Source organism: Stegastes partitus, unplaced genomic scaffold (assembly GCF_000690725.1).
Source record: "Stegastes partitus isolate 25-593 unplaced genomic scaffold, Stegastes_partitus-1.0.2 Scaffold928, whole genome shotgun sequence".
In the NCBI taxonomy this organism is placed as follows: Eukaryota; Metazoa; Chordata; class Actinopteri; family Pomacentridae; genus Stegastes; species Stegastes partitus.
Window position 1 is genome coordinate 188,344 of NW_007578659.1, and position 20,951 is coordinate 209,294.

A 20,951-nucleotide genomic window follows, 5' to 3' on the forward strand; every position below is an offset into this window, starting at 1 on the left:
CTTGCGCTGCAATCTTCCTGTAGCCCACACATATGTACACTATATGAATGAAACTGCAAAAAAAATTAGGTCAAGGGGCGACCTGCCTGTACAGTGTTCAGGGTGTGTACGAAACGGGTGCAAATGTCGTTAGCAGTGAGTTTTTTACTTGCAAGTCACTCCCTAATTCCTGCCATCGCTGCTCCCATCTCAATACAATGCCATAAAGAATAATCTTCAAGAAAAAAAATATAGAGTGTGGATGATTTTCTTTGCTTCTTCCTATTATGTTGCCAACAATGAAAAAAAAAAAAAAATCATTCACTGAAAGCATCACAGTTTGTAGGTTTAAGTCAGTGGCAGAATGAGGTGGCAATCGAGGGCTTGTGAATCAGCAGTATTGTTATACAACCGAAAAAGAAAGAAGAAAAAATAGAAATGCATTTCATAAGTTGTTTCAGTTTTCTCTAAGAAAGGCTGCAGTTAAGAAATAGAGAAAAAAAAGCTCCCTTTTAAAGAGCAGAGGCTGTTTGTGTTTATGTTGAGTCCGATTTCAAGTGGAACTCAGCGTATCAACGTCGGGTTTTGGGAAGTGCTGCTTTTATGTGGAAGTTGTTTAAAGCCTTTTGTGGCTCCAGTGGGACTGTGATGAAGTGATGCTACGTGACATCAGCTGGGTCTGAAGGCTGCAACTTTCAAAAATGAAAAATAAAATCGAGGGGAGCCGAGTTAGAAAGTGCCACGTTGCTCATCTCAGCGACTCGACTCAGGTTGGAGGCCCATGTCTCAGGGCTTCATTTGGAAGCGAGAAGCATAACACACCTGGAGGTTGGACCACATTGTCCCCCCTGAGTTGCATTGTGGGTAGTGTAGGCACCGAGTATTAACAAGGAAAAGGGACGAGGAGCACAAAAGAGATTATCTGGTTGTGCTGCAGTGATTTTGATAGTTATTTTAAAATGTTTTGTACGTGAAAGGAAGTTTAAAAAAAAAAGAAAGAAAGAAAAGGCAGCTTCCCACTGCATAGTGAAGACAGAAAAAATGGCACTTGTTGTCCCTCTGACTTCTGACTTTAACCCTCTAAACCTTAAACAGTTTCGAGGTATTTTTTTTTGTTCCTGTCACATTTTTACTCACTTACATTTCATTTCATTTCACTGCAGTTTAAAGTCCTGCATCTCTATGGAAACAGCACAACCACAGCTAGAAGCAGAGAGAACTCACAATTGTCCTTTGTGCAGGGTGTCAAAATTATAGTGCCATAAATCTTAAAAAAGAAAAAAGGTAAAGCTGAAGTTCTTCGATTATTCGTTTTACACAAATTGAGAAATCAGCGTGTTCAACACAAACCACAGGTTTTACTGACAACAGAAAAAAAAGGTCACTACATATTATAGACATATTACTACTTAAATGATTTATTTGTGTCCATACTCGTCTACTTCCTGTTCTGTGTAAAAACAGCCTGCAGTTCAGCCCAAAGGTCGCTGACTTTTTGTGGTGTTGATCACAGAGACACTGATGACTTTTCTGTTGGAGGAGCACAGAATCTTTGGTTTTTTACAGATTTATTTTTGGCAAATTTTTGAACAGGATGTGAAATATTGATGAAATATAAAGATTTTAAGTTCAGATGAGGTCAAGTCTCCCTCCTCAAGTCAAGTCAAGACTCTTTATTGTCATTATGCAAATAGGTCTCACCAGTCACATATCGAAAGTTTGTTGGTAATACCGGCTTAAAAGTCAACATTAAAAGACGTGGACAGTAAAACATACAGTGCATTAACAACAAATAAATAAATAAAAATAGATTAAAAGTAAGAACATATATGCTGATTAAAGTGCAGCAGTGCAAGGTGCAGTGTCACGTCCATGTGGTCTCAAGCTTTTTAACCTGAGTGTCCATGAGGTTTTACAGAGTTTACAGCTGTGGGGAAAAAGCTGTCCCTCAATCTGGTGGTTTGAGTTCTTAATTTACAGATGAGTAGTTTAAGGACAATGGTTCTTTTTGTTTTTACAGTTTCTGGTTCTAATAAATGGTATATTTTTAGACCCACACACACAGTTCAGGAGGTTGTTCAGGGTTCAGAACTTGCCCTCAGGTTCGAGTCGCCCTTAAATGGCCTCAAAGTTCCTGCAGTGGAAAACAGGTTTATGTTTTATATGTGCAGCAAATGCAATAGCAATGAGCCTTTTGTAGAAACATAAATTCGCTTACACACATAAACTGAAATAAAATGCAAAAGTTTGGACACCTTGTAGAACACCTATAACGTCATTGTCATCATTACCTTGTTACACCATGATTGGTAATTGCTGGTAGGCAAATGAGTGAGCGGCACACTTAGAGTTACAGTATTTGACAAGAAACTGAATCCCACTGTGATGAGTAGAGCATCAAGACAATTTATTCACCTTTGTTGTCATTATCAGTTCACAGAGAATACCAGTGATAATGAACATATCCTGAGTGTGTTTTCCTCCAGTGTGTTTAGCGTTGTTGTGTCTCTTTGCAGCAGCTAACTCCTACACCGATGCCTGCACACCGTCATGGCAGTCTGCTTCCATTGGGCCCGAGAAGACGTCCGTCAGACTCCAACCGAGCAGTTCAAAGGTCAGTTTATGCAATGTCTATGTGCGACACTCTGTCTCTGGAGATAAAATAAGAAACAAGATGATCATGTCGCTGGTTGTGCTTAATTGTTCAACCTTTCCCTGTTTTTTTTTTATCCCCTGTAGAATTTGGCACAAAGACAAAATTCCTTTGACCTTGTTCCTCAAATGAGCCTCCCCCTTTCTCCTACCTGCAGCAAGCACTCCGCAATGGTTAGTGTTTAGACTTCCTCTCCTGCCTGTTGCCTTCCTCTCTCCTGTTTGTGTACAATATCTTACTGTTATGACTGTTGTCGCCGTGTGTGTTTATTTCATCCGCTGCCTGTGTACAGTGCCTCTCGGCGCGGTTATGACATTCTAAGTGTGAAAGACAGTTAAAAGAAAGAAATGAAGTGTCACGATTACATCTTTTTTTTTTTTTTTGTCTGAGCTGTCTACATATTCAAGAAATCAGTCGTGTATCATTTTTGAAAAGAGGGAAGATTTCTGTGCTTTCATCATCGCAGGCATTACATGACTCATGCTACCTGATTGTAGCCACATTTACGAGCTATTCTGAACACAATGAGGACCGAAAGAGGTTTTGCTCATGTCTCTTCCCGACTGCTCTCTTTTCAGCAACAGCAATCGCAGCAGCAGCAGCAGCAGCAGCAGCAGCAGCAGCAGCAGTCGTCGTCCTCCTCCATGTATCAGCTGCAGCAGCCTCAGCTCGGTGTAATGAACCAGCTGAAGGAGCAGCTGGAGGAGAGGACGCGCATCCTGCAAGCTGACATTAAGACGCAGCAGCAGGAGCTGCACGACATAAAGGAGAAGCTTCAGCTCGCAAATCTACAGGTAGGATTCCCACAGTGAAAGACAAAGACACTGCTTCAGTTTCTTCAGTCCAAAGTAATTAAGTCGCATCCATAACACTTGGACCTTTCTGTTTGTGAAGACGAAGGACACTGAGTGTTGTTAGGAGAAAACAGGATTTCTTTAAAAAAAAGTGGTAGCTGCCATCTTCAAGTTAGATATTTATTAATTATTCAGCTCGTACATAGCAGCTGTTAGGAAAAGTCAATATCATGTTTTAAACTTGCATCATCTAATCCCTGCAGTAGTAGTGGTGGTGGAAGGGCGCCACCTAGAGGCCAGCACTCGCTCCTACATGACCCACATAACAAGCAGGGAGAGTCTGGGGGTGTCGAAGGGTTCATGTGAGACAGACAAGTTGTCTCTTCGTTTCATGTCACTGCCTCCTGGGTGTGATGGCGACACCAGATGAGCTTTGATTACAAACACAAATACGCACTGTCTTCCCACATGTCACCAGTTTAAGGAGAATTCTGGCTGTTCGACTGAAGGAGGATTCGCACAAAACAGCTTGTGAACGGTAATTAGCGTGAGCTCCCTGCAGCTTTCCAAAGAAAGTCGACTCTTTTTACATGAATCATTTGTGAATGTTTGTTTTCAGACTTCGTGCTAACTGCATTAGGGATGCCTGTCCTTGGTGACTAATTTCTGTGTTTAGTTTCAGTCTGACGTGAAAACAAATGTTCAAAATGATTCATGTAAACATCTGTTTTCTGTGGAATGCTGCAGGGAGCTCATGCTCATTGTCCCTGTGAACTCCCTGAACCTGTTCAATGGAGGCAAAAGAGTGCAAAATCAGAAATAAACTTGAATTGATGCTCTTTGCTTATCAGTGTTACCTCACCAAAATATGAATAAAGCTAAAGCAGTGCAGGCAGACTACTGGCATCTTGAAATGCTGATCAGAAAAATGTTGTACAGGACATAATAAATCAGCCAGAACGGTCCCTACAAACTCCCCTTCCTGTAGGCGCGACAGAACCAAAACAGCTGGACACAAAAACAGCTTCTTCCCACAGGTTGCCACTCTGATGAACAGTAAAATCTAACCTGAATCACTGCATGTACTGCACATTACATACATATTAATATTTTAATTACAGCACTGTTGCTCTGTGTTTACCTTCTACCTCATGTAAACAAAGTGTCAGTAACCCTGTTTTTATTATTAATACTAGGGCACAGAATATTCCTGTATCATCAGTATCTCTTTTAGTTCACTTTTAAACCTAAACTTATCCTTTACACATATCTGTAGATCGTAATTAAACACTTGTTTTTCTTTCTTTCACTTGTTGCCCTTATTTAAATACATGTCTGTTTTTGTTTAAGTACGTTGAGAGCAAAGAAAAAAGCTGGAGTTAAATTTCTTTGTGGTCATATATCTGACCGATGGAGCCGATTTTGATTCCATATCTGGATTTTTTTTGTAAAATTAATATATTTTTTTAGTTAATGTTTTCTGTTTCTGTGTGTCAGATGTTGTTACAGCAGCCTATCCACAATGAGTTTGGCCAGGCGCAGCATCAGCAGCAGCCTCAGCAGCAGGGCCCGGGCAGGCCGGCCCAGCAGAGCCAGGGCTCGGGGGTCATCAGGCAGCTCTCGGGCCACCCGAAACCGCCAGTCTGCGGGTCGCACAGCTCATCCCCTCACTCACTCCTGAGAGAGAACAGCTCGCCGTCAACGCAGGTGCTGAGCAGCGTGAGAGACAAATCCAGATTTAAAGTTCGAACGGAACCGTTTAGAAAACTGTCCTCTAACATTGAAATAATGATGTTGTTGAATAAACTCTGAACCTACTGTGCTCACGGCACAACAGAAGACGAGTTATGGATTCAGCTGCTAATATCGATCTGTTATTGAACCCGAGAGTCATCATAGCAACATGTGGCAGCTTGGTATTCTGGTTCTTGCTGCTTTCACTTTATGCTTGTTTGCTTTGTAGTCACAACAATGAATGTTTCAGCTGATGGATGGGATTTAATGATCAGAAACACACAGCTGCTCCCCTTAGAGTATATTTCAATTTGTAAATTAGGTTAGATTTTACCTTGACTGTTAAATTCTTGTGTTTTAGAAGCTGTCACTGTCTCTGATCAGCTTCTTCTTTTGCTTTTCTGTGATTTGATTGCAGGTCCAGCAGAGAGTTGCCCGGAGTGGGCAGACGCCGGCGGTGAGTTTGCCTGTACAGACGAACACGAGTCTGACGATGCCCTTCTACAGCAACCCCATGATGTTCTCTCAGACCAACACAAGGCCTCAGCATGATGCAAACCAAAGACACACAGACAACCAGTTCAGCCAAGATGGACAACTACGGTGAGACACTGAAAAAGACTCTCGGTACTCAAAGACACAGGTGGCAGTATGACGTGATGAAACACAAACAGTGTATCGGGTAGCAGGGAAAATGTCTTTTGCTTGCTTTTAGCGTGCACTCTCAGCACTCTGACATAAAGTTTTCCCCTCTGATTTACTGAATTTTATTTTATTACACATGGAAAAGTTACACAGTAGTTTCTGTAAAGTTTAAGTTCAAAAAGAAAGACCTGCTGAGATCAAAGATGTCCTTTATCTCTTTGATGAAAAAAAAAGTTAAGGTGAACCCTTCATGCTCCGACGTCCTGCTGTGACTTTTTCTTCCTGCACGCATCGACTTCTTCCACTGACACGTTTTATCTCCTGCAGAATGCTCCTTAACCAACCGATGCAGACGCTGGTTCCCACGAGCACCTCGCAGCCTTCCCAGTGCAACATGGGCCTCTCCCAAACCATGTGAGCACCGAGACAGCACGTGCACGCGTACCAGTATGTCTATCTGTGTGTGCTGTTATATCATATTGATTATGTCAGCTCTTCTTTGTGCCGTCCGTACAGATACACCTTGGAGCAGCAGATCATCGCCCCCTCGTTCTCCATGCAACAGGTCAACTGCAACGCCGTCCTCGTGCCCTCTCCGGTCTTCACGTCCCCCATAATGATCCCACACAACAGCTTCATGACGCATCAGTCCCAGTCGGCGTACCAAGCTCAGCCTCAGGCCTCTCAGCACTCCCTGCAGCTCCAGCAGCCCCAGCAGTTCTTTCAGGTGCTGCACACATGTCGTTTAAGATGCAGCGTTATTAGTCAGTAATTTGTTGCATAATGCTGCTCAGTGTATTTGCCTGAGGCTTGCTTTTTTTTTTTCTTTTTTTTTTTAAATGCATGATCATTGTAGATATTCTACTGCCTCTGAATACCTTGTTACCACAGCAACAAGCTGCCGTGCAATTTCCACAGGGTCTAAAACCTCGGCTTTCATACTCAAGCCGTGACCTGAAATGATTTTGGTCCGATTTGAACTCTTGTACTCAATTATATTCTCGAGAATCTTTTTGTTAATCAAGTCAGGAGCCGTTAAAAAACACTTCCTGTAGATAAATAGTGTCGTTGGTCTGATGGTAAATGACAGTTCATAAGCAGATTACTTACATCCCTCTACAGGCCAAAACATTCTTGGAAACATCCAGAGAACGCTGCTTTGCTTTAATCAGAGCATCTCACCGTGGAGTCCAGTGATCTTTTTATTTCTTACTTTTTATTTTCCTACTTTTTTTATTGTTATTGTCATAGAGTCATATCAGACGGAACAAAAATTCTAGATGTTTGTTGGTCAGAAAAGGGGTCGACAGCCGTGATAGGAGGCATCATCTGTCTGTTTGTTCCATTCTTATGAACGTGAAATCTCAGGAACGCCTTGAGGGGATTTTTTTCAAGTTTGTCTTTCGTCTTAATTAAATTAAAATGAGTACGCTACATAAGGATTAAACCCCCCTGTAGAATCGTCATGAACAGGGAAGTTATAGATATAGGAAAGGAAACTTATTATCTTTTTCATTCTAAATGGGACCTTAATGTTCAAAATGAAGGAGTCTAACAAATGAGACTATAAAGTCATTATGAAAATATTTACTGAGGTAGGAAATCAAGTGAGAAGTGGGTTATTTCTCATAGACTTCTATACAGTCGGACTTCTTTTTGCATCCAGAGGAGTCGCCTCCTGCTGGCTGTTAGAAAGAATGCAGGTTTCAGGCACTTCGACATCAGCTTCACTTTTCAGACGTGGAGGCTACGTCCATCTTTTATATATAGTGGTTTGGACTTTTGGATGCTACAGACTAGATCTGGACGGACATGAAACTGCAACATGACTAGTTGGCAGAGGAATCTGGCTGCAACATGATAATTTGAATATTTTTTGGGTGGGAGTGATTTTTTGGCTGGCATTTAACCTATTTTATAGCTTTTTTTTTAAAGATCTCATATGGAAAAAAAAGAGTACACATACATCAAAATGTGAATTTTGCATGTCTTTTGTAACAGAGCTTTATTTTCTAGTGGCTAGTAAGACCGACATAAAAGTTTTGAGAAAGCGTAGATTGTGTCATCACAGTTACCTTCTTTCTGCATTACAACAGAGCGAGGATAAAGTTAAATATTATATAGACTTAACCTGTGATATGATCCCTTTGAAGCACAGCAACATGATGAGCTGCTGTCATCGTTTACAATAAAAATATGGTTTATGTATGTTGATGCCGTTCCAGCCAGCCTTCACTCCCATTTTGAAATGATGCCAGAGTAATGTGTTTACAGCCCTGGTTACTTACTGCAGAGTCTACCTTAATATTCAGAGGAAGCCCTCACGTACACTATTTATTATTCATCTCAGTCAAGGACTACACTTCCTAAAGCTTAATGAAGGGAGCTCTGTCTGGTTGCCAGAGTACATTCATATTCTCGTTTGTGTCCACAGATGACTCAAGGACTCGTACACGGTGGATCTACTCCAGCTTTCTTACACGCCACTAATGTCCCGCAGCAAGGCGCTGTGGGATACATTCAGCAGCAGCCGCAATCGCAACAACTGCCGCTAGCACAGCAGCAGCAGCAGCAGCAGCCGCAACAGCAACAAAGGCAATACCAACATTCCCAAAACCAGACTGGCAGCGTTTCAGACTTCCAAAACATGCTGAATCGGTAGCGTTGTGGACTCAGTTGGAGCGCCGAGATCTGCCTCTGTGGCGTGGCCCTGCAGGCGGCAGCACGTTGTGGCATTTGAAAGTCGAACTTCACGATAAGTTCGGCAGTGGAAATGCTTGCAGGTGAAAAAATTGCTTGTAGTGACCTTACTTCTGATGTGAAGTTCAGAAGGAGCCGGCCTGTCGGTCGCCAAGAGCGGATCCACGAGCAGAGGCTGCACTGAGCTGACGTCACCTGCGGGATCTGAAGAGAGCCTGAGCTGCTGGGCCTTCATCAGCAGGCCGCGCCGCGCTCAGTCGTCCACCAGTGAAACTGCTGGAACAAGTGGATTATCAACAAGCTCTTAAGAAGACACTTTTACATGTTTACATGTGGAAGTTTTTGTCTAACAGAGTTTCCTTATAAGTGTCTGTTTTGCACTTTGGTACCACCCCCTACCTGAAAGTAGAATATTTATTTTTTGCCCATGAATTAATGTTCTATTTTGTCCACTAATAACGGTTTAATATTGAGATTACTTTTCCAATCTACTGCTCGACACCCCTCCCCCAGTGACACAACATCATCACCCCTGGTCAGGTTTTTATTTCCAGTGAAAATGGTTCATCTCATAAAGGGATTTGTGTACATGAGAACTCTGCATCGCTTCAGTTGGCAGACATCAGATCACTCCATTTATATCCCCACGACAATGATTTACTTACGCGTATGTTCACGGCGAGTCACTAGAGAGGGGCTTGATTGTGAAACATGCACTGGTGAGATGACCATCATATCAAAAAATCAGGTTCGGTAAGAGTTTAGATGGAACAGTGGTAAACTTGGGGTGATTATCTCCAGTTACTTGGAAGGTCTATCTAGATTTTTAAAGCCTCAATCTGGGCCTGAAGAAAGGGGTGCTGCGACTATCCCACCGCTTCTCACGGAGAACGACGACAGAGCTCTGAAGTTGTGCTTTCAGATGAGCAGCTGTTGCAGCGTGAGTCCTCGTGTGACAAACAGCTACCGGGAGAGGAGGGAAAAATTGTGCCTTCAGCCACGGTTCATCCATGGTGCGGTTCGATGGTTTTGTCTGATTACGGCTTTAAAAATCCAGCTCAGGTCCATTTGGAATACAAAGTTCTATTTTCATAAGGTCATAATTTATTATATTCCTCATCAGATTTGAATAAAAGACATCTAGATTTGTATTGGATATATTACAAATATATATTGGATGATTTTTGCAACCTTTCCACTAAATAAGTCCCGACTTTGTAATGATTCATGAGATTCATTTATCTATTAAACCCTAATGGAATCATTTCATGTTTTATTTATTGCATATATATTTGAAACAATATGTGGGATTAAGAAACTAGTTTTATACACACAAGTTAGAATTGATTTGTTTGTGTTCATTTAGACATTGAAAGGTCAACACTGGTCCTTGTGTCTTGCCCAATCACGGTTCAACTGTCTTCAGCATGCCGCCCGCTCGTCTGTATGGGGCTAATTGTAGTTTTGCACCACAATACAACAAAACTGCTGCAGAAGTGTGCGCTTGGTGATTTGATTATCTGTCTGTCTGCTACATGAACAGCATTATTCTTTAGTCTGGTCAGTCTTTCTGTTTATTTGAACATTTGAGAAGCAAAAAAAAAAATGTTTTTCTCCATCCGTGACCGATATATTTACTGAAATCAAAAATGTCGCTCGTCGATATTTAATTTACCTTGAGAGTATAAAGCAGCCTCTACTGCATAAAACTGCAGCGATGGCGGCAAAAAAAATCAGACATTGATTGTTCTCACATCTGGATCTTGTCACTGTTTGAAGATGCTGCAGTCGTTTTCATGCTGTGCTGATTTTTTTCTATGACAATCTTTGGAGTTCATCGTGTTCTTGGGAGAAACTATTTTAATGTTACTTTGGTCAAGGAAATCTTGTTGCCATATGTGCAACTGCTAATCAGCTCCACCAACCGCACTCCAACACCAGACAGTTGATTCGACTGTACTCAGACTCATCTCTGTGGATTAAAAAAGTTTTCTTTCATAAAAATAGTCAAGTCCTGCCTTACAGTGGATTAGATGTAACTCTAAGCTGGTATCGCCTCCACTGCTCGCTGCAGCCTGAGCTCACCAGCTCACCCACAACTCTGGTTAGATACTGTGAACTACTCTACACAAGTTGTGACACAATCCAGCCATTACACGTTGGAGGTTAGCAGGATGGCTTCCAGGTTGCTTTGGTTTGTTGCAAAGCATAAATCTGAATCCTTGTTTATGAGATTGTCATCTGTACAGTTTCAAGGTGGAAATGAGCCACAGTGCTGACGGCTTATTTCGCTCACAGTGTGTCTTCTAGCATACACAAAAGAAAAGCACCATATGGACATGCTAACAAAGGAAACAAACAAACCTTGATTTCCCTCAGAGGGGGTCTTTAAAGACGGTGTTGCAACACTGTGATAATAGTGTGGTGACGGTTGTTACACAAAGAGGATTGGAGTGTGTTGGTGAAGCCAGCTTAGCAGTTGAACAATGTGCAGGAAGAAAACGCCCTAAAGAACATATGGACATCTTTTGTTGATGACAATGAGGCAGCAGTCCACTGTATAGAAACTGCCCGTGTCGCAGTTTAGGCTTAAAATTTGTTCCCCACGAAAAACACTCACAGCTCAGCGTTTGTGGAAACTGTCACTGTGGATCTTTTTTGCTACACTTTATAAAAAAGCAGCCCGTCGTGCTCAATGCGGCAGTTTGAGACTGGTGCTGTTCATTCTGGACGACAAGACACAAATGTCAGTTTCACTTTCAGCATGTACGTTCAGTGCCGTTTTCCACTTTTCTATGTGCAATGTCAATTTGAAGAGAAGAATGTTAATTTATACTGTTTTAAATGTTTCAGGACAGATGTACGATGTATATAGAGGTGTATAATAAGCCGTTGTACCATGTAAATTATATGGAAGTATTTTTTTAATGAAAATGTCCTAACATTCCTTCAGCTGTTGATATCAGCAGTACCTTTTTTTTTTTCTTTTTTCTTTTTTTTTCTTAAAAAAAAAGGTGCAAGATGTGTCCACTGAAGACTTATGATTACGCAGGATTTTATCTGCATGGGAACGTGGTGCAGGGTGTCCCAAACGCCACATGAAACATGATAACCAAACACGGAAACTCTGGAGCAAAGGGTCATTTGATCACCGTGATTAAAGAAAAAAAAAAAAAAAAAGAGATGTGTAAATGAAGAATCCTTGGAGCAGGGTGCGGTAACAGCTGTGTCGTAACTGCTGCTGAGTCTTTAAACTGTAATTCAGCCAAAACTGAAAGAAGTCACAAGAAAAAGTGCAATTGTACATCATCATCCAAACATTTTCTTTTAGACGGCTGAAGCAAGTCTCAGTCTCCCTTTATTCATCTTTATGCTTCCACAAAGAGACAGTGAAGTGACTGCCCATAATGGTTCATCTCCGCTAGTGACTCAGAGGTGCCATAGAAACTCTATTTGTTTTCCTTTCGTTAATCCATAATATTCAACTACTGAATAATAAAAACAAAAACCTTTAGAAATTTGTGAAAGAGAGGCAGTGCTAGTAAAACTCCTCATTGAGATCATTTTCCGTCTAAACGCATCATTCAGAGAAGATTTGTGTCCACGTCTGTAAACACAGTAACTGTTCTCATGTTGTTTGCCTTGCAAAGGTAGTTGAGGGAAATTCTGCTCATTAAATTCCACTGTGCTCCACCTAAATTATTTTGCTTCGGATGTGAGATGATTTCTAGTTTTTTTTTTAGGTGTGTATTGCTTCACTGCAGTTGTTGTAAATAATCCATCCGCTCAGTCGGTACTGTTTTTTCTTTGTAGTTGAGTTCTCCCAAACGGTCGTTGCCGCACCTTCATTATTTTATTTTATTTTTTATGCAACCTTCAGAATGCTTTTCTTCTTCATGGGGTTTTTTCATTTTGAGTGTCACTGTTTTTTTTGGTTTTTTTTGAAGGTATGTGAATTTAATCACATTTAACTTGTATTTTTTTTTTTCTTCTGATTTGTAAAATAATGACTGACACCTTAAGAGTGAGCGTGTGCAGTCAGATCAATGCTTTCTGTGTAAGATTTGCCAGGACATGAACAAAACCAACCTGGTATACAGCCATTTCTGCAGTTTCAGTGCAGAAACAAACAATGAATATATTGTATAATAGAATGTACAAAAAAAAAAAGTTTAGGCTACATAGTTGTTTATTTTATATGTCTAATAGATTACATATGTATGTTACATGATTTTAAAATTAAAGTAATTTTGTAACAGATAATGAAGTGTCTTATTAGAGGAGGTGAGGCTTTTTTTTTTTTTGCGTTCGAGTTGGTGTTGCACAGTCACTTGTATGGCTTGTTTTCTTTCTGTATTTACCATCAAAATAAGCTTTAAAAATATTGTTAACATTGTTTTAAAAGAAATTAACAAATTAAGTTTACATTCTAAAATATCTTGATATTAATTATGATATATTGAATTATTTATAAATCAACCTGGATATTGTGAAATATTTGAAAATAAATCTTTTTAAACATATGGATGGTTATTCTGAGCAAGCTTTTTACTTAGGTATTCATTAACGGCAATGTTTCTTGGCTTTTTTTTTTTTTTAGTGCAAAAAAGAAAATACATTTTCATTTTCTGTGTGAGAAAAATTCAGGCCACTGGACATGGAGACAAAAGGTTTGATAGCAGCACATAAATAATACTGAATTACAAATTCGTAGACTTTATTTGTAGCCCGAGCAACTCCTGATTTTCCTAATAAATATACAGTTGAAGTGGGACATAAATAAAAAGGGGGCAGATTTATGTAGTTCAGAATTTTAATCATAAAAAATATACTCTTTACAAATGATGTGATATTTATTGTACATATATACAGCTGATCAGAGGATTTACAAGTCTCAAATGAGGATTACTCTAAAACAGGAGCATTAGCTTTCCTTTGCTCCATCTATCAAACAAACAACAACAACAACAAAAAAAATTATAAACAAATTATATGATTAAAGGAGGAGTATGTGATTTTAATCCAATACACCTTTTGTAAAATTCGGTGGAGATCCGTTTGCTCTCCGTTCGGAAACAATTTCCGCCAACCTACATGTTGAAAAGTTCAAGTTCTGAATTCAGATCTCACAGTGATGCAGCCCTGCTAGTTGTTTTTTTTTTTTTTTCAGGAATATGATTGATTTTGATGACAGCGCTCGCCTCGCTACAGGCAGATGTTTCACCACAAACATTTCCCCCGTCTGTGTTTCGAGTGAGCATCATCAGTGCATCCTGTTTTTAATGGACTGTGATTGGTTAAGAGCTTCTAGTCAAGAGAAACCTCGGTCACTCTGTACACCTTGCTGATCAGGATTTCCACCTCATCTCCTCCCAGATGACAAAGGTCCAAGATGCACACAACATGAGTGTCCTCCAGCTCACTGGCAGTCACCAACATCTCCCCTGCAACACAGACATCAAATGTGATGTGTTAATGATACGACACTCTGCAGGAACAGCGTGCGTCAGCGACTGCTTCCTGAATGGCTACCTGGTTCTGGAAGAGGTGCTTCACTGTGACTGGCTGTGTTTCTCAGAGGGCAGATGAAACCCGAGGAGAGGCAGGACAGCATCGTGTTGCCGTGTGCCTCCTGAGGAAGGCCAACAGCACGGGGATCATCGGAACTCACAACCGGAAAATACGCAGCATCAACGGCCATCTGCTTGTTAATGCCTGTCAGAGAGGTTAAACATGAAGAGCAGGGAATTTTTAAAACTGCTCTTATCACTATTCTATATCCAACATTCTGGCATAAAAACAGGTTATTTTTAATGGCTGGTTTTCAGCCCTAACTGATGGCAGACATGTGGCATCACTAGTGTTGTGATGGTAAAAGCTGCTGTTCAAAGACACCAGGTCTGACTCTCAGGTCTGAAAAATAAGACAAACATCAACCTGCATTTTTCCTAGTGGCCAGCAGGGGGCGACAGTTTGCAACATGAAGTCTAATTGTATTGACGTCTATGACAAGACTTGTTGGAAATGGAACAGAAGTCATAAAACAAATATTTAAAGGAGCAGATCCACCCAGATGATCGTCATATGAATTCTAGTGTTTTCTAACAGGGATTAGGACTTCTGACTGTGTGTCTTTGTCTTCTGACAGCAGGTCTCCACCTCAGCATGACTCATTGATGACGTAAAGGTAATGTAACACAAACAAACGTCCGTTAGCTACGATTATTCAGGACTAAATGAATGAGGCAGAATTCTTTTGTCTGGCTGAACCGCCTCCTCATAGGAAATGGAAAGTTGTGGCCTAATTTCTCTGAATAAGATATTATGCAGGAAAAAATAGGACATTCTGACTCAAGGTCCACAAACAAAGGAGGCTGGAATGACTACGTTTCTAAGTCAAGTGTTTTCTTGTGCATCACCGTTCAGAGTAATGCTGCTTTACCTAATATTGTTACTTGGTAGTATCCTGGACAAAGTGCAGGAGGGATGGTGTCAGCGGTTTGTTCTGGTGTCCAGCGTGTTGGCTGCAGGTTACTCCACCGCAGGAGGACGTTCTTCTCATCAAACGTGAACCTTTGAGAAACGCTGTCCTGGTACAGACCACCTTGACTCAGATGTTCACACACGTCTTCTTGTTGCTTCGGCCAGCTGCTGCTTTCCCAAGATAACACATGAGAGTCTGGTGGGGGACAAACAGGAGTGTATCAGGACAACAGTGTTACACTGTAGTGCAGGTGAAGCTTCAGTAACTCACCTTGACTTTGATTCTGTAAATCCTGGTCCACATGTTGAACCTCTTCAGAGTCGCTCTCATCTTCCTCCTGCTCTTTTTCTTCCTCAGTGTTTTTATGTCGAACCCTTCTGTAGGGGCAGAGACAAATGAGCTCAGAAAGGTTGAAATGTTTCACTAACGAACGCTACCTTATGAATATTAACTACCTTTTAGTTGGAGCACCACCATGATCCAGGGAGGATTGTGCGGCTTTCCTGAAAAACACCTTACTTTTATCGACTTATCTGCCTCCAAAGTACAATTACTGGTTTTATATTCAGCTCACAAACCATACCTCATCTGAATTCTTCTTTTCCTGCTGCTTGCTGAGCTTTTGTCAGGAGAGGACGATGTTAAACTGTCCGTTACGGGATGATTGTGTGGGTCAGGTACAGCTTGTTCACACGCATCAGTGGAAACCTGCAGAGGACGACCTGACTTGATTTTACGTTTTAAATGGTGCCCACTCTTGGAAAGGCTCTTTAAAATAATGTCTTTTACCTCTTCTGTCCTTAGTGACTCAGTGGTCTTTGGGTTTTTCATGTACTGAACGGCTATGATCTGTCCTTGAATTGCAAGTTTCTTATGTTCTCTGTACTGCAGGGTCTCCAGCTCCCGCTTCAGGTCAGCCGCAGAAACCAGCGGAACTTGAGCTGAAAAAAGACGATAAAGGTTTTAAAGTGAGGGTCTACCTGGAGAATGAAGTAAAATTACAAAGACAATGTACAGTCCAGATGATCTACACTGATTCTACGCATGTGGGATGACTACAGAATTCAGCTGACAGATATTATTTGATTCCTGCTGCCCACAACAGAGCCGACTGCATCTCATTACAGTTCAGTACTGAAGCAGATCATTTCATGCCATTAAATTACAAAAAAAACAAAGCTCAACATTTTTTCTGAATCTAATAAATGCATTCTGAAATGAAACTGTAGCACAGAGGGCCAGACAGACAAAGTATGTAAAAATATACTGAATCATTCTGTTTTTTCCCTTCACCTGATGCATCTGCCATCGACTGTGTAAATATCTGGGGAGGCCGAGGGTAGCAGTAATGGCCACCAACAGCAGTCTTCTGCAGGACAACGTTGTCCTTCAGAGTCTTGGTCCACTGGATGAAGCTCTTCACTCGGGGGTCATTCACATATGGTTGACCTTTGTGGTATCCTGTTGTGGACACATAATACGCGAGTCAGCTCCACATGCAGTAACCAAACCCGTCAGCACGTATCATCGGGTACTTCTTGTTACAGCTGCGCTAACCTGTGATAAACGTCTCGGTCTCACAGCTGCTTGTAAGGTACGGCAACGAGCCTTCCACCTGACAAACCCTCATCTGAGTGCAAACCAGGTAGGTCACTGTGGAAGAGACGAGCATAAATAAAAATAGAGAAAAGTAACATAGAATAGAATAGAATAGAATAGAATAGAATAGAATAGAATAGAATAGAATATTGATGTTTAACATGTTTACTAGCGTGGCAGCAGAAGAATCGGGTACGAGCTGATCCAGCTGACTTACTTGGACAAATACGACTGAAGACTTCTGCTTGAGAAGAGGAAAAAAGCTCCAGAATAAAGGGTTGATCAGATGTTCCATCCACTGCGTGGACCCAGCGATACGTCCAGTATTTTTCTGGACCTTAGAGGTGAAAATAGTCAATCACCAAACAAAAATCTAAATTTAGTAGCCTTTCTTACATTTAAAAATAAAAATAAAGTTCCTCTGGGATAAACATGAACACATCCTACCCTTGTTTCCTTTACTCTTGACTCTTTCAACACGGCCGACAAATGTTACCAAACAGATTACATCACACGCAGAATTATTGGCCAGTTTCTCCAACTCGGACCTGGAAGAATCATAGCACAACAAAATGTAAATTATTCTAATACATGAGACAGCAGCAAGCACAAGTATTAACCACAATTTCATATTTGTATAGACCAAAACAGTGAAGTAAATATATAGCATAGCCTCAGGCACAAGATAAAAAACAGACAAATGTAAGACTGCGGAGGACTTAAACGATTTATCACCTTGTGGTAAACTGGTAGGAAACCTCAGGCAGGCCCCACTGAGGCAAGACACTTTTTGGTGAGACCACAGTGATGACTGAAGCTGGATTACGAGGGTTCAGGCAGATTTCTTGGGAAAACATATATTCAGACAGCGTGACAGAGTGTAAGCTCTGCGGTTAGTTCACGAGCCCCTCTGGGTATAGCAAAAATAAATCAGTGGAAAAGATGACAAACGTAAACAAAGCTGTTATGAATGACTTTTCAAAGCAGGATTTTCACTTTTGTGTTCTATATTTAAGCCTCTAAATACCCTGTTGGTGTAATCTTGCAGAATAAAAAAATAAATGCTAGAATACATTCTTTCTAATTTGAATATGAAGCAGTGTGTGATAAGGATGCCATCCAGGTTTCACACAAAATGATAATTCTAAAATTTAAAATTCAAGACTGTGATCAGTAGTTAAGTACACACCTACAGAGGTGAAGGTCTTCATTCTGTGATGGTCCATTTGCGGCCGTGATCGGTTTGAATAACTCTGCTTCAGGGTGTAGTTTTGGAGGTACAGCACTGTGCCGACATTCAGTCTCTGGTAAAACTCAGGACAAAGTTCGTTCCACAGCACAAGGGACATGGTGCCGCTCTGGTCAGCAACCTCAAAGTATACCTGACATGAAGACAAAAACATGTAAGCTATACTTTATTGTCTATTTATTCATTTAAAAGGAACAAAGCACATGATTTATCATAATGCACAAAATCTCTGTTAGGTTCTCACTCACCTGGTAGGGGTAGTCAATCTTGAGCCCGAACTTTCCATAATACCTCAATCTGGATTTGTGTATTATTTTCACCAGGAGAGGGAGCGGTTTCCATGTGTTTCTTAAGGAGGAGTCCAGACTAGACAGAAGAGAAACCTTGGACACTGTTGGGAAAAACAACAACAAAAAACAACATTGCATTAATCTTATCACCAGGATTTTCAGTGCAATTTAGTAGAGCAAAAAAATATTATTATAAATGTATTTTTTATGACTGAGAGGCATTAGCTGGAATGAATAGAGACTCCATTTCAGTGAGTATATTTTTGTCAACAGCTGCTCCTACCATGTACATTTAAGTAAAGTATTCAAGCATTCATATGGAAATAAAGTACATGAATATCATCTTGGTTTTATAATGTAAGATGACATATTCTCTCAGAGGATACTTTTTATGTCATAAATTATCCTGAATTAGTTAGAATTAGCAAACTGGCTCGGTGGTTAGCACCGTTGCCTTGCAGCTAGAAGGTTGCTGGTTCGCATCCCGGTGAGGACACCCGGGATCTTTCTGTGTGGAGTTCGCATGTTCTCCCCGTGCAGTGTGGGTTCTCTCCGGGTTCTCCGGCTTCCTCCAAAAACATGTTGAGGTTAATTGGTGATTCTAAATTGTCCATAGGTGTGAATGTGAGTGTGTTTGGTTGTCTGTCTCTAAGTGTAGCCCTGTGATAGACTGGTGACCTGTCCAGGGTGTCCCCTACTTTCACCCTAAGTCAGCTGGGATAGACTCCAGTCCCCCATGACCCTAGTGAGGATTAAGCGGTGTATAGATAATGGATGGATAGTTAGAATTATTATCTAAATATGCAAGCTAGTCATGTGAATAATCCAAATGGTGGTACTATTATTGTTACATTGTATATACACTTAAAACAGCAGAATGTATATTTATTTTGTGTTCGATTTTTATTTTATTTTCATATGAATTCTTTATGTTTTACTGTATATTTTTACTGTCTACTTCTTTAAGACTTTTGATTGGTAGCATCTGCAACTGAAAGCAATTTCCCCTAAGGGATCAATAAAGTATTTCTGATTCTGAGACGATATCTCTTGACATTAGTTAAAGAGGACAATTCTCATCAAGAGGCAATTAATCAATCAGTCAATCAATCAATCAATCTCCACTTTCAGCTTTGCAAATCTTAGGATTTTCTTGGTCTGTTTTATATCACTATAAATCTATTGGTGTTTTTCTTCTCATGGTTTGAAGACATAAGCATTTGGAAGACATTACTCTGGGTCCTGAGAAACTGTGATGGGCATTTCTCACTATTTTGCAAAGTTTTTGCCCAGAAGAAAAAATAGAAAACTTATCAACAAAGCAATAATTGAAATAATTGTTAGCTGCAGCCACACACCACATCTGTCTTCTCTACTCCATGTCTGACTTTACATAAAACCAAAGTAGTAAAGTGCATGTGAGTGATGTAAATGACATGTAATAATAAATGTGTGACAGAAAGCTCAGGATCTCACCGTCCAGGACTGTCTCAGATGGAGGGCACCCTGAGGTCCAGATGTCTCCCTCCGGGTCGTCGTTGTTCCACAGAGACAGGTAGTGTTTGCGGTTTACCTGAAGGGGAACATCACTGTGCAGCACCAGGCTCCTCTCCATGCCGTGTTTGACCAGCATGGGCAGTGAGCTGACATCGTGAACGCGGGGCAGGACGGCGGACCTCTCTGCATCACATGTGAGCTTCTCGATGCAGATGTAACCGTGGCCCAGTCTCCTCTCGTTGTAAACAAAAGAGCACTGCGTGATGCTGATGTCGGTCCCGGTCCGCAGGGTGTTTCTGTGCACCAGGTGATTTAAGGCAGGGTGAACGAAGCATTTGGCTCTCCAGACTCCGTCGGTAACCGTCACGTCGTAGCTGTAGCTGTCCAGCTGCTGCCCCTCGGTCTGCTCAGACAGGTACCTCTGAAGAGCCACGACAGCGACGGGAGCCGCCTCCTCAGCTCGGAGTTTCAGGCACTGTGTGGATGATAACCGCTCCAACGTCCTCTGGAGGAAAGACGCTTGAGGAAGACCAGTCGCCACCGAAGAACAAGACGAGTTATCCTCCATTATTAACATTTAATTGTGCTGCTGTCCTCTCGGACGGTCGCGGTGTTACAAAGTGTTTTTAATGTTAGCTTGTTGGCTAACTTTGTCCTGCAAGTATCTGCAATAATTTCCTAAATTACACACTTTCAAAATGACTCAGAGAAACCAGAGGTGTCTGAATTAATACAGAACTTGCCTTTGTACAAGCAGTTGTCTACACAAGATATTTATTTTTAGAATTGGCTACTCTTCCGTACTGAGAAGTTACAGTTACCGCTGGCTGACGTTACAAACACCGCGGCGCCGTTTGATTGCGTCACGATTTGCCTCTTTCCTACACAGTCTATGATCGAACACCGAAACGTACACAAAGAAAAATAAACTAAGTTTAACACACTACATCGGTATGTTTAATGTTGGCGAGGTTATTATTAATTCTGACTCCATAACTACTCAGCTAATGTAGTCTGGAAATTTCAGTTTTTAAAATCCGCGCTAAACTGAGCTCAGACCTGCTGACGTCATCTAGGCGACGAGTTTCTGCTCACAGTTCACATTGAATCTGCTTTCTAAAATATCAATAGTGGCAAAACATTAGTGTAATAAAAAAAAAAGAGAGATAAAATATACACATTTTCTTATCGGAATAGCGAAATGCAATAGAATGATCAAAACAACGAGAAAATGGCAAAAAAAGAGGAGAGAAACAGTAAATAAATGTTATGTTTGCCACATGTATAACGTGTATAAGAGGCTATGTCTTCAGTGATGTTTTAATTA

At 41.0% G+C, this 20,951-nt stretch overlaps 2 protein-coding genes across 3 annotated transcripts in view; one reads left to right on the top strand and one right to left on the bottom strand.

The window, feature by feature from the left end:
• Nucleotides 1-11,667, top strand: part of npas2 (neuronal PAS domain protein 2) — a 53,973-nt gene extending 42,306 nt beyond the window's left edge. Inside the window, exons 15-22 of one of the 2 annotated variants that reach the window (XM_008293993.1) lie at nt 2,496-2,593; nt 2,719-2,805; nt 3,211-3,426; nt 4,924-5,133; nt 5,579-5,763; nt 6,133-6,219; nt 6,322-6,532; nt 8,240-11,667. In XM_008293993.1, coding sequence (XP_008292215.1) covers nt 2,496-2,593; nt 2,719-2,805; nt 3,211-3,426; nt 4,924-5,133; nt 5,579-5,763; nt 6,133-6,219; nt 6,322-6,532; nt 8,240-8,467 — 1,322 coding nt within the window. In that variant the 3' untranslated portion in view covers nt 8,468-11,667. The remainder of the gene's footprint in view (nt 1-2,495; nt 2,594-2,718; nt 2,806-3,210; nt 3,427-4,923; nt 5,134-5,578; nt 5,764-6,132; nt 6,220-6,321; nt 6,533-8,239) is intronic. The other variant, XM_008293994.1, reaches the window with a different exon arrangement.
• Nucleotides 11,668-13,300: 1,633 nt separating this feature from the next.
• Nucleotides 13,301-20,467, bottom strand: radx (RPA1 related single stranded DNA binding protein). The gene is made up of 15 exons (XM_008293995.1): nt 19,604-20,467; nt 18,086-18,228; nt 17,778-17,970; nt 17,324-17,432; nt 17,036-17,136; nt 16,806-16,925; nt 16,547-16,642; nt 16,283-16,450; nt 15,779-15,930; nt 15,573-15,697; nt 15,445-15,492; nt 15,260-15,366; nt 14,948-15,184; nt 14,038-14,220; nt 13,301-13,949 (listed from the first exon to the last, which is right to left on the bottom strand). Exons 1-15 carry the CDS (start codon nt 20,199-20,201, stop codon nt 13,813-13,815), a joined length of 2,517 nt encoding a protein of 838 aa, XP_008292217.1. The 5' UTR covers nt 20,202-20,467; the 3' UTR covers nt 13,301-13,812.
• Between the last annotated feature and the right edge of the window lie 484 nt (nt 20,468-20,951).

What these genes read in the sequence shown, in the direction of transcription:
- radx (XM_008293995.1), bottom strand. Translation starts at nt 20,201, where the DNA reads ATGTTAATAATGGAGGATAACTCGTCTTGTTCTTCGGTGGCGACTGGT. An exon ending in GTCGATGGCAGATGCATCAG is followed by an intron (nt 15,931 to 16,282) that starts GTGAAGGGAAAA and finishes GTCTTTTTTCAG; the next exon opens with CTCAAGTTCCGCTGGTTTCT. An exon ending in AGCACCTCTTCCAGAACCAG is followed by an intron (nt 13,950 to 14,037) that starts GTAGCCATTCAG and finishes TCTGTGTTGCAG; the next exon opens with GGGAGATGTTGGTGACTGCC.